Source organism: Phyllostomus discolor, chromosome 2 (assembly GCF_004126475.2).
Source record: "Phyllostomus discolor isolate MPI-MPIP mPhyDis1 chromosome 2, mPhyDis1.pri.v3, whole genome shotgun sequence".
Taxonomy (NCBI): Eukaryota; Metazoa; Chordata; class Mammalia; order Chiroptera; family Phyllostomidae; genus Phyllostomus; species Phyllostomus discolor.
The window spans coordinates 166,469,381-166,481,830 of record NC_040904.2 but is presented as its reverse complement, the minus strand read 5'-3'; the positions used below and the strand labels follow the sequence as shown (position 1 = coordinate 166,481,830).

The 12,450-nt window shown below is 56.1% G+C and overlaps 1 protein-coding gene across 1 annotated transcript; it reads left to right on the top strand.

The window, feature by feature from the left end:
* Positions 1-3,251: 3,251 nt before the first annotated feature.
* On the top strand, positions 3,252-7,328 carry AQP6 (aquaporin 6; the record flags this gene model as incomplete). The annotated part of the gene is made up of 4 exons (XM_028532150.2): positions 3,252-3,917; positions 4,901-5,059; positions 5,325-5,405; positions 6,026-7,328. Coding segments are annotated over 4 exons (1,203 nt in total), but the record flags the coding sequence as incomplete, so codon positions are not given.
* Positions 7,329-12,450: the final 5,122 nt, after the last annotated feature.

The following is a 12,450-nucleotide window of genomic DNA, read 5'->3' as shown; positions in this document are numbered from 1 at the left end:
TCTTGGCCTCCAGCGTCCAGAGTAGGGGCCACAGGTGCCACTTGTCCTGGACCCTTCCCACCCCAACCGGGTCCTCATAGCTGTCTCATTGGAGAGGGAACTCGAGTGGCAATTCTAATGACCGACATTTTCTGACTCAGAGACACTCTCCTAGGTATTAGCACCTTTACTCCTAACGACATATGGAGAGGTGGGAATTTTAATCTCCATTTTATAAGGAGGGAACTGAAGTCACAGAATTTAAGTGCTGGTACAGTGTACACGGCAATGTTCCAATGCTTCCACTTGTATTGTCTTATCAAAGGTCTCAACAGATAGGCTTTCCTATTGTTTGGTGCCTGGTGTACAGACAAAGAAACGGAGACTAGGTAAACTGCGGGGACTGGTAAGTGCCTGTCTCCGTTCCTCTGCGGCCCTGTCCAAGGGGAGAGGAGAAGAGAGATGCCCTTGTGGTTCCTTGGAACAGCCCCTAGGCAGAGAACCCACCGGGGCAGGGGGGAATGTCACCCACACTGGCTATGCCTTCATTCCTTGAGTGTTTATTGAAAGAATCCTCTAAGCCAGGAAAGCACAGGAGTCTGCACCGGAACAGTGCAGGTGGGAGGAAGCTGAAGCCAGAAGTAGCCACTGGCTTTGCTCAAGCCCAACTTCTCCATGCAGCTTGCCCTGGTTCTGCAGGAAAGGAAAATCAGGGCAGGCTTCATGGAGGAATTGGATTTGAACAAAGTCTGAAAAGAGAGACAAAGACGAAAGGCACTCCAAATTCATGGTCTCTCCACTATTCTGAGATTACCAGGCATGTTGTAAAGAAGCCAGGAGAGGGAGAAGGGCAGACCACAGACGAGACCGGGCATGGCCAACAGCACCTGGAGGGGCCCTGACTGTACACAGGAGAAGGGCTGCTTCTGCTTCGGGGGTGCAGAGAAGCTGGGGAGGGCCTGGGTGGCTCCAGTGAGTTTGTGGCTGGGGAGGAAGGGTGGGAAGAAGTATTGCCTGCTAGCTTGGCTTTCTGGGTGGGACCGGAGGCAAGCTGGAAGAAAGCCAGAGAGAGTGGGGTACTTGAAGAGAGTGGGGAGGGTTGGAAGTAGGCCCCGGAAGAACAGGGAGACAGCCGCCTGGGGAGGGCGCGAGGATTGCTGAAGAACTGCGACCCCTGCTGAGGCCACGGACCATGGACTTGTCGTAGCTGGCAAGTGCCTCCAGCAGCGCAGATGGCAGGCAGAGGGGCGTGAGGAGAATGAGAATGGAGAGAGGCAGGTGTGGCGGGTGCTTACAGAGAAAAGGGAGCCAGGACGGTGGGGCATGGAGGTGCGATGCCAGGGCATCTGGCTGGAGAAGGGAGGGTGAAGCCAGGATGTCCGGGAGAGCAGAAAGGGAATGCGGGAGGGATTTTACTCCGGCTGAGATGGGGGAGGCTGGGTGGGAGGCAGAGCCTGCGTTCAGAGCTGGGGCGTTTCAGTGGAAGATTCCAGAGGGCCCAGTCCCGGGTGAGGGGGTATAAGGCCTTAAGAATAGCCAGCTGAACGGAAGCAGATATGAAAATCACCTGCCTCCAGGAGCTCAAGAAACTGTTATTCACTCTTTCATTTGACAATTACTTACCAAGCACCTACTATGACTAATCTCTGTGCAAGACACTACATGTAGGGATGAGCAAAACGTGTCTCCTGCCCTCTCAGGGGCTCGCCGTGTCACTGGGGAGACACACTGGCACCGTGCCAATGCCCTGTGATGACTGCAGGGGTCGAAAATGCCCAGGTGTGCGGGGCAGGCGGGCACACGGAGGGCCTCACCCAGGAAAGGAGGAGAGGATATGGAAGCTGAGACTTAGGGGTGGGTTAGGGAGTTACCCAAGCAAAGGAAGTGGGAAGGGCTCTCTCCAAGGGGAAGAAGAGAGCATCCTCCAAGGAGAGACCAGCTTGGAGTGTTCCAGAACCACGGCCGTTTGGTGAGGCCACAGGGTAAAAGAGCAAGGCAAGGAAGGAGTGGGGAGAGGTGAGGTAGGAGGAGCAGGACCCCAGAGGGCCTTGGAGGCCGCACGGAGCTCACAGAGGGGACAGAGGCTTTGAAGGGATTTTAGCAGAGAAGCAGCAGGATCAGATTTGCATTTTAGAAAGATCACTGGGGCTGCAGTGTGGATAATTGATTGGAACAGAGCAAGGGAGCAGAGAGAGAGAATGGTTAAAGGCTGCAGGGCAGCAGGGGTGGCAGGAAGAGAGCGCAGTCAAGAAATATTTATGACTGAAAATCAGCAGGACTTGATGCCTTTAGTGGAGGGGGCAGGAGCGGGGAGAAGGGTCAAAGATGCTTCCCAGGTGCCTCCAACTGAGCAGGCGGAAACAGGAGTGTGTTTGGGGGGTGGGGGGTGGGAGAGGAAGATCTCGTTTGGAGACAAGGTTGCACTTAAGGGGCCTGAGGACAACCAGGGGACCTCCACTAGGCAGGCAGATAGGGCCAGGGGTGAGGTGCCGGCACCCAGATGTGGTTAAGAGGTGAAGACTGTGTTACTTTAACAGCTCAGTGGATTCTTCTTAGGGGGAGAATTCCTTTGCTTGTGTAAATACCTTGATACGCTGCTGGGGGGAAAGGGCTGAGCCTAGGGCAGCAATACTACAAAAAGGGCTCAGCTACCCTGTGTGAGAGGCATGAGGAATTGTTCTGGTCCCTGAGGAGGAGAGCAGAGAGTGCAGGGGAGAGGGGCTGAGGCCAAGGAGAGGGTGAGGGGAGCAGAGACAGAAGCGGGTGCACGGCAGAGGCCCCACTGCCGCGTGTCCTGGTTAGCCGCAGAATACACCCTCCTTCCATCTGCCCGCTCTGCGCCCCCACAGGCCCACCTCCTTAGTAACTGTTCACATCGCCTTCCGTGAGTGCGTTTCAGGTGGGAATGGAGGAGGGAGCTTCATTGCACATCTGGGTTTACGGGGCACAGGCAGTGTGAGGCCATCAGGAGTCAGAGCCTACAGGCAGAGGGGCCAGGAGTTCAGGACACCCAGCTATCTCCCCCCCTTGTGTCACCAGAATGCACAGGACCCTCTGAAGCAGGCCTTGGACTTGGGTACCTGAGTGATCTTGCGTCATCTAAGCCGCCAACGAGGACGTGGGAACCCCAAACCTCACGCCCCCGGCTCTTCCTGCACCTGCGGCCCTCGGGCTGGGCCCACAGCACAGTTAAGCCTGTCCAGCTTGGAAACCTCCCGGGGGTGTTCCAGTTCAGCGCCCCGAGACGGCCCTCTCCCCCAGCTGTCAGGTGAGCTCAAGGTGGAGCAGGCAAGCACCTCCCCTCGTGCCACCTCCAAATTTTCCACTCGCCCAGACACACAAAACCCCGCCAGCCCGATCCCCGCCAGTCTGCCCAGCACGGTCCTGGGCAGCAGTGCAGTGGAGGGGCTGCAGGTGGGAGCCAGCGGAGCCCGTCCACAGTGCAACAGCCAGAGCAGGCCGGACACCAGAGCCCAGAAGTCGGGGACAGGCAGAGGCCCTGGGAGCAGAGGAGGAAGCAGCCAAGACACCAGGACCCAGACCCAGTGGAGTCGGAAGGGCACGGCTTGGCCAGGATGCTGGGGCACCTGCTCTGGGTGGCCATCAGCAAGGCGCTGTTCTCGGAGTTCCTGGCCACTGGGCTGTATGTGTTCTTCGGTGTGGGCTCTGCCATGCACTGGTCCCCGGCATTTCCCTCTGTGCTGCAGATCGCCATCACCTTCAACCTGGTCACTGCCATGGTTGTGCAGGTCACCTGGAAGTCCAGCGGGGCCCACGTCAACCCTGCAGTGACGCTGGCTTACCTTGTGGGCTCCCAAATCTCTCTGCCCCGTGCTGTGGCCTATGTGGCTGCCCAGCTGGCAGGGGCCATTGTGGGGGCTGCTCTGCTTTACAGGGTCACACCAGGGGACATCCGAGAGACCCTTGGGGTCAATGAGGTAGGTGCAGGGAGAGATGCCTGGCAGGGCCAGGAGGGAGGTGTCTTCTTTTTTTTTTTAATTTTTTTAAAGATTTTATTTATTTATTTTTAGGGAGGGAGAGAGAGAGAGAGAGAGAGAGAGAGAGAGAGAGAGAGAGAGAGAGAGAAACATCCATGTGTGGTTGCTGGGGGTTATGGCCTGCAACCCAGGAATGTACCCTGGCTGGGAATTGAACCTGGGACACTTTGGTTCCCAGCCCGCACTCAATCCACTGAGCTACGCCAGCCAGGGGAGGTGTCTTCTAAACAGGTGTAACTGTGGCAGGCCACCATGCTGGAGGAGAGGGGCAGAGGGGGACCTCTCAGGCACGTGCTTCACACCTGCCCCGTGCGGCCCCGGGACCAGGGCAACCAGACTGTGTGCGGCTTTAGTGCAGGCGAGCGGGCGTGGGGCTGTGGTCCACAGGACGGATGGGACCAGCCGCACTAAGGGGCAAGGGCTGGAGGAGGACCAGGCTTTTAAGGGTTGGGGTGGCCAGGGAGGGTGGGGCCAGGGGTGGTGGCAGGGACCCTGCCTGCTCTTCATCTTCCTCCTCAAGGCCCCCCACATCCTCCCGCCTCCCTGGAACTCTAAGACCTGTTTCACCAGCTCCCCACCAGATTCCCCTCATCAGCTGTGTTCCACCCACTTCCCCACATCTCTTCCTTCCACTCCCACCCGGGTCTCCCCCCCGGCAGCCTGCAAACACGCACTTCCACTTCTCTGCGCCTCCCTTTTCCCACCAGTCCTGAGCCCTTGCCACCCCCCAAATCACTGGCTCCAACCAACCTTTGGGGAGAAAGGGGGCTGACCAGAACCTACCGCACAGCCCTCCTCAAGTCCTGGGACGGCAGCAGTGAGGTTTCCCCCCTCACAGCGAAGAAATGAGGCCGGGGACAGGGGGGCCGGGTCACCACCCTCTGGCAGAAAGCGGGGGACCCCAGTATAGCCCTCTCACTCAGATCCGGAGCAGCGTCTCGACAGGCCAGGCGGTAGCAGTGGAGCTGGTTCTGACTCTGCAGATGGTGCTCTGTGTCTTGGCGTCCACCGACAGCCGTCTGACGTCCGGCTCCCCGGCCACTATGATCGGGGTTTCTGTGGCATTGGGCCACCTCATTGGGGTAAGGGGCAAAAGGACGCCATGCATGTACACACACGGCCCCTCCCTGGAGGGGCTGCAGGGGCCCCAAAGGCCAGGAAATGTCCCTCCCTGAGGCCCTCATACCTTGGGGCCGAGGCTATGCCCCACACTCCAGGCCCAGGATACGGTGCGGCAGAGGCCAAGGCTGGAACTGGGGCTCTGAGCCGAGACGGAGGGGGCTATCCCCACCCAGGCCTGCCTTAAGCCTCTTCACACCCTGAACCCACAATCCCTCCACTCCCCAGATCTACTTCACTGGCTGTTCCATGAACCCAGCCCGTTCCTTCGGTCCTGCCGTCATCGTGGGGAAGTTCGAAGTCCACTGGGTGAGACATTCTGCTTTTCTGCTTGCAGCCACGGGAGGGAGGGGCGGGCCGGAGCAGGGCTGCAGGGACTGTGGCTCTCACCAGCAGCAGGCAGACAGGTCTCCCTGGCGCAGACCCTCTAGACCCCCAGTGGGGGTTTCCCCGAACTCAGAAGACCAGGGCAGGCGTCCTGGTTCCTGCTTCCTCTCTTTGCAGCTCCAATAGCCCAGGTATCAGTGGCAAGAAACAGGCCAGGGCAGGAGCCGCAGCCCCAAGCCTCAAGTCCTGGCTGTTCCCTTCTTCACTTTCTCTAGCTGGGCCAGTTTCCAAACTTGGGTAAAGAAAAAGACAACAAATAAACACACACGCCCACAAAGACAGGAACAGCACTAGCCAGGGCTTCTAACTGGAACAGGGGAGGCGAGAGGAGGGGGGGAGGGAGGAGTGGTGAGGAGATAGCATGGGTGGGGGGCAAGATCCCCTCACCTGCAGGGACTCTGGGGGAGGGGCAGCCCTTGTGCTTCTCAAACTTGCCACCTTCCAGACAGCTCAAGGGCTGCGGGGAGACCGAGGCAACCCTGGGCAAGCAGGCAGGGGTCCCAAAGCTCACAAGCCGGGTCCCCACTTTTCTGCCTCCTCAGATCTTCTGGGTGGGGCCCCTGACGGGGGCTGTCCTGGCTTCACTGATCTACAACTTCGTCCTGTTCCCTGACACCAAGACTCTGGCCCAGCGACTGGCCATCCTCACGGGCACTGCAGAGGTGGAGAACGTGGTGGAGGTGGAGCCGGAGCCCCAGCAAAGGGAATCCCAGTTCGGCGGACACCCAAACGGAGAGTGTGTGTCGGAAAACATAGAACTTGGCCCCAGCCCTCAGGCTTCTGAGAGGAGCTCCGTGTGTGAGCAGCACGCTGGCATGACCGAATTTCAGGTGTTCTGAGGGGATGGGGAGGTGGTTAAAGGTTTGTAGGGAGGCTCGGCCTCTTGTCCTGACGGGGTGGGCAGGGGATGCCAATCCCTCCCCCAGGCGTCACGTTTCTAGGTAGAATGTGGGGAGCAGATCTGTTCAGTTTCCTCCTCCCCCATCCCGGAACGGGACAGCAGAGGGAGGGAGGGGAATTCATGATTGCCCGCCCCTTCTCTCATCCATCTGGACTCCAGAACCCCATGTCCTGGGAAAGAAGGAATTAGAGCTGAGACAGCCAGTCTGCTTAGAGGCTGTGGGCTAAAGTGATCTCGGGGAACCCTAACTTCTCACCCCCACCCTTGGGGAGGAGGGGCCAGACTTCCCAAGACTCAGAGTTCCTCAGAAGTATGTCTCTACTGTTGGGTGTGGCTTTGGGGGCTATGGGCTTCCCCCTCAGACCAGACGGGGGTCTTCCTGAGGACAGAGATTAGCTTCCAATAGATTGTCATTCCTCACTCCCTCCCCCAAATGCTCAGGAAGAGCTGACACAGAGGAGAAGCTTTTCTCGGGTTAGCAGCGGGGCAGGCTCTTGGCAAGGAAGGTTTGAGCCAGATGGGCCTTTTCCAGGGCAAGCTCTTCTGGGTATCTGCCTGTCTGCCATCCCGCAGTCCCCTTCACAGGGACGATTCTGACAGGGGACGGCCCCAGCCCAGCTTTTGGTCCACGACCTGAGCCAAAGAAGCTGTCCCTAGCCTCATTCTCAGATCTGCAGGAACTCCCCCCAGAAAGCTGTAGGAACGACCCAGGAAACCAAGACTTTCAGTTCAGTGCCTCTGAGCACTACCGGAGTCTCGGGTGACTTGTCAGTATTTACAGGCTGCAGTATCGCTCCACCTATGACCTGGGGGCCTATCTGGATCCCGGCTCCCCCAGCTGTTAAATGGGCACAAGCCTCCCCCAGAGACTGCTGTGAAAACAAACGAGAAATTGGAAATGCTTTTGGAAGTTAAAATGTTAGAAAAATAAAGCCAATAAATGATGATTATTGTTGCTATTACTGTAATTATTGGGTTTGAATACAATTGCTGTTGGTAATGGGAGGGAAGAAGGGAGAGAGGGAAATGATTGAGAGGGAGGTAGAGAGGAGGTTTTTCTCCTTTCATCTGCTCCTATTACAGGGGCCCTGCCTCCTTCTCTGCTGGTGTGCTGACCTGGGAGCTGTGTGTGTGTGGGATGAGTGTATGCGGAGCTTTGTGGGGAAGCGGAGGGTGGGGGGGTGGGGGAGGGACCCTAGAATGAAGAGGCAAGCCAATAAAAGTCAGTTCTCTCATCTCTATGGTGCCCATCACCATGGTACTCTGAGATGCAGCTACCAAATTCATAAAATAGACAGGTCCCCTTCCACGATGTCTCTAAAGGGGCTGGGGTGGGGGAGGGGCTGCCAAAGTCTTCCAAGGGCTGGGTGGCAGGGCCCAGCCTGTGACCAGGGCAGTACGTGGGCCCCAGTACTCGTGGCCACAGCAGCCACACTCAGTGTTCTGTGGTACTGTCAGCGTAGAGTACTACTCACATCTCTCCAAGCCGGGGTGCCCTCATCCATCTTCACAATCTCTCAGAGCCCAGGGCTTCTTGTGCCCTTTCATGAGCAGGCACAGCTGAGTGTGTGTGTGCGTGTGTGTAGGATGTGACTGCCTCGCTAAAGGTCACCCAGCTCAGTACCACAGCCCCCTAAGGTCTCCCCAGCTCCCAGCTTCGAATTTTCCAAAATAGCACTCCAGGGGGACTTATACAAGCTATGGCCGGGGATGGAAGGCCGCAGGAACTAGAAGGTTGAAGAGGGCAAGGGGCGGAGCTCCTGCAGTAGGCCTTTAAGCTCCTAGACAAATGATCTCTGCAGGCCCGGAGCCGAACACACACTGGGTGCTCGATAAAAGTCTGATGAATGAGTGACTGAGGCTGGGTGGCTGGGAGGGAGGGGAAGTAGTAATTGATCAAGAAGAGAATTCGGGAGTTACAGCGCCAAATGAGCCAAGATGACAGCAGCTAAGGAGCCGGTGCTTGCCGGCAGTGGCAGCTGGGAAGAGGGCACACAGTCAGTCACTCTTCAGTCCCCACCCCTATTCCCGAGCCAACTGGGTAACCTCTGTCCCAGGAGCTTAGGGCCAAACCGGCTGGAGTGGTGGCCTGAAGGGCAAGGGAAAGCGGGGGGCTACGTTCACAACTAGTTGTTCTTGGAAGCTGTGCTGTGGGAAGAGACCGGAGCCAGGAGACAAGCTTTGTGAGGAGCGAGGAATTAGGTTAGAATCTGAAGAGCATCCAGAGTTAGACAAGAACGCGTAACCAAAGGTGAGCTTCTCCTTCTCCGCAGCCCTTTCGAAGGACAGCCGGCCATCTGCTTGGGTGAGGGAAAGGCCGGCCTTCAGGGAGCCCGGGCTGGGCAGTTCCAGTGGGGGACAGAGGGCTTCACAGCCACGGCCCCTGGGCTTGGGTGGAGGTGAGGAGCGCAGGGTGGGGCAGAGACCCAACCGGGCAGGCCCTTGGTGTGCCTCCCTTCCTCCCATTTGTCAGGGGAAGTTTTTAATTAATGGTGTGTAATCTGATCTGGCCCTTCTCCCTGCTGAGCGCTGCCTTCAATCAGCAGAGCCATCTGCAATTGCAATTCATAATTCTCCCCAAAGGGAGGGGGACTCCTGACGGGTGCCTTGGTGATTAATACAATTAGCCTTTTATGTTGATGATTGTCTTAGCAGGAGCAGATGATGCCAGCGCAGAGCCCAGGCTGGCGCTTCCCCATTGGTTGGCAGGAAGCCCCTCTCCTCTTCCCACCCCCATGGCTACCTCGGGGTGTAAAGAGGACAGGTCTAATTTGGGACCACGCGGTGGAAGGGGGAGAGCCCACTGAAGGCCAGGTTCTGGGACACATTTGGGCTCCTCAGACTGAGGATAATCCAGAGACTTATTCTCCAAAGAAAATCATTTTGTCCTAAAGGATTCTGTAGACCAAGGTTAAAAGAAGATTACATAAAGGTGGGAAAGGGGGTGAAGGGGCTTAAACGCAGGCTCAGGCACTTACAGCTGTGTGCACTCGAACAAGTTACTGAAGGATCCTGAGCCTCACTTTCCTCATCTGGAAATGGGGTCTATCCCTAAGAGGGCTGGAAAAACTACGTGGAGTGCATGGGTCCCGCTCCACACCTGGCACGGAGCCAGGTCGCAGTCAGCAGTGGCAGGTTCTACCACCATCACAGTGGACAGTCATTCCCTCTGCCAATGAGTCTGGCCATCTCCCCTGTGGTTTCTAATGCAGCCCAGCTATTAGTAAAAAGGGATCACTTCCTCCCCATACCCCAGGCTTAGCTGGAGCAAAGGAGAGTGAGAGTATGAGTGTGCTGGGAGAGGAGTATCCAGAGGAAAGAGGAGTCAAGAATCAAGCCCGAAATGTTGCAGGTTCGATTCCCAGTCAGGGCACATGCCTGGGTTGCAGGCCAAGACCCCCAGCAACCCGCACATTGATGTTTCTCTTTCTCCTTCCCTTCCCTCTCTAAAAATAAATAAAATCTTAAAAAAAAGAAATTTCTTTTAAAAAAAGTCAAAATGTAATTAAACAAAAAAAAAGGAGAATCAAGCCCGAAAGTGAGAAATGAGGACCTCAGAACAGGGAAGTGGGGCACCAGCGTGATGGTGGCTGGGAGCTGGTGGGGGGTGGATTCAGGGAATGAGGGTAAGGAGGCTGGCAGGGGGCGGGAAGTAGAAAAGGGTGAAAAGAATTAGGGCTTGGAGCATCTGGAATTTCATCCGACAGCTAAGTAAACAAAAAGGAGTGGTCATCATCGTAGCTGAGGGTTTAAGAGGCAGCATAGATCAGAATCTGTGATCTCAGAGCTACAAAGTGGTCAGGCGATCTGCAACAAGGCGACTGGGGTTTCAATGGAAGAATCAGCTGGGTCAGCAGAGGGGATCACCTCAGTCCCTCTGAGCCTCCAGCACTGCTCTCCAAGATCTGGAGCAGTGTGAGAAGAGCACTCCTTATCACAAGAGATGTTAACCTTCGGCCAGTGCCAGGCCCGGCAGCACCAGGGGGAAGACAGGGAGCGGGGAGGCTAATCAAGATGAGGCATGGGGTGGGGGGGGGGGGGCGGCGAGCTGTGGCCACTCGGGCAGCTGGGGCAGGGGGTCCACACAGCCGAGATCTGTGATTGAGGCTCAGGAAGCACCAGCTACACTAAGCATAGTCACATATTTAGCAAAAGCTGCGGAGGGAAGGCATAGTTTGTGAAGGCTGATTATGAGGGTGGGGAGCCCAATGGTACTAATTAATAGGCAGCAGTTAATGGTCAGAAAAGGAGCAAATAAAAAACTGTTTCAGAGCTCTAAGTCAGATAAAGGGGCAGTTGTTGCCAGAGGCAGAGGCGGGGACCAACAAGCCCACCCCACCCACAGGGACAGATAAAACAGGGCCCCACCAGCCAGTCAAAGGAGAGGACAAGTCCCGACAGAGGGAGGCGCGGGTGTCTGTCTGGTTGGGGCACGCCAGGCTTCTGGCCGTCTCCAGCTGCCCTGCTCACCCTGAGGTCCAGCTTTAATGGCTCACTTTCCAGGCTCTCTTAAGCCTCCAGCTACGTCCCTCCTCTGAGCTCCTGCAGCCCTCAGCACCTGCATCCAGAGTCATTCAAACACCGTTCTCTACCAAACAGGAAGACCTTCTTAAACAAAATTTTATTTTTGGTCTACTTCTCACCTCAGGGCAATAGTTTCCTTAACTTCTGTCCTTTCCTTGTAGGTCCCCAAACCATGGCCAACCAGGTTCCAGGGAGGAAGAGCCCTCCTCTGATGTGGATTTGGTGAGCAAATTGGACAAAGGACTGCAATAAGCACTCCCAAGCCCCTGCCCAGTGTCCAAAGCGTCTACCCTTTCGAGTTAAAGCGCCCTGAGTGCTTCAGTCCTATACTGGGACTTCAGAACTCCACCGGGATGTATTATATTTTGGCCCTGGCCTCACTGATGACCAATGGCTTCCCCCCGCCATGTCTGACTCAGGGTCACACGTAGCGGCGTGGGAGTCATGACAGGGACAGATGTTGATCCTGTCCTACAGGACATGCTCCGTGCCCTGGAGCTGAGCCTCCCTTTCCCTACACTTCAGATTCCCTCCGACCCGAGGGAACTCCCCGAGCTGATGTCCCCACAGCTAAGACACAGGTCTCTGGCCTCCATATCTGACCTAGCCAACAGCCGATCTCCCACAAACGGCTGACACTTCCAACCCGAGTGACACTGATAAGAAGGTGCACCACCACTTTATGAGCCACTAGGAAAAAAACAAATTACTGCATTGTATTTGTAAGATGCCAATTCTCAGATATTAAAATACATATTTTAAGTACATCTTATGATGAAGGAAATGATCATTTCTCTCTCAAATCTTGGCTCTTTAAGTCAGATTTTAAAGGGCAGGGGGAATGGAAGGCCAAAGGGGGCCACACTGGAGGGTCTCAAGTCTTCCCCTGCCTCTAGGGGCACAGATGCCATTGCCCTCATATGCTCTCAACTCATCTGCACATCTGTTGTCAGCCCAGCTTTTAAAGACCCAGCCTCCCCTCTCTGTGAACATCTCCCTCCCTCAGTGCCAGGCAGCCCACTAGAGAGAACCCCACTTGCCTCATGGAGACAAGACAAAGCACAAGCCATGCCAAGCCCTGGCCACCATTCTCGAGGAGATAATCACCTAGCACTCCAACACCGTTCATCCAAACACTTCCCACCCTACCAGGTTATCTGCCCCAGAGTCTCCAGGCCAGTGCCATGAGAAGATGCGGAGATTAGTCATTTCCTCCTAATCGGGCTAAGACAGCTCCTTTAAGCTGCCGACTGGAGGCAGTTCCCATTAAAGCAAAGCAGCTGGAAAAGGCTTAGCCCTTTAATGCCAGCAGCTGTATCTCCACAGTGCGGCTGCTCTGCTGAGGGGCTGGACTCTGTCCAGAAGCATCAGGCATTTAGCCTCAGTCAATGTATATTAACCTAGAAGGAGAGAGCAGCCAGCTCCCTGGGAGGAGGGGAGGTGGTTCATTTAAGCACCTCCACCCTTAGGCTTTGCTTTCCAATGAGGAAGAAAAATTCCTGCCCCTTTATCTCCCTCGCTCTACTAAAAACTGGATGAACT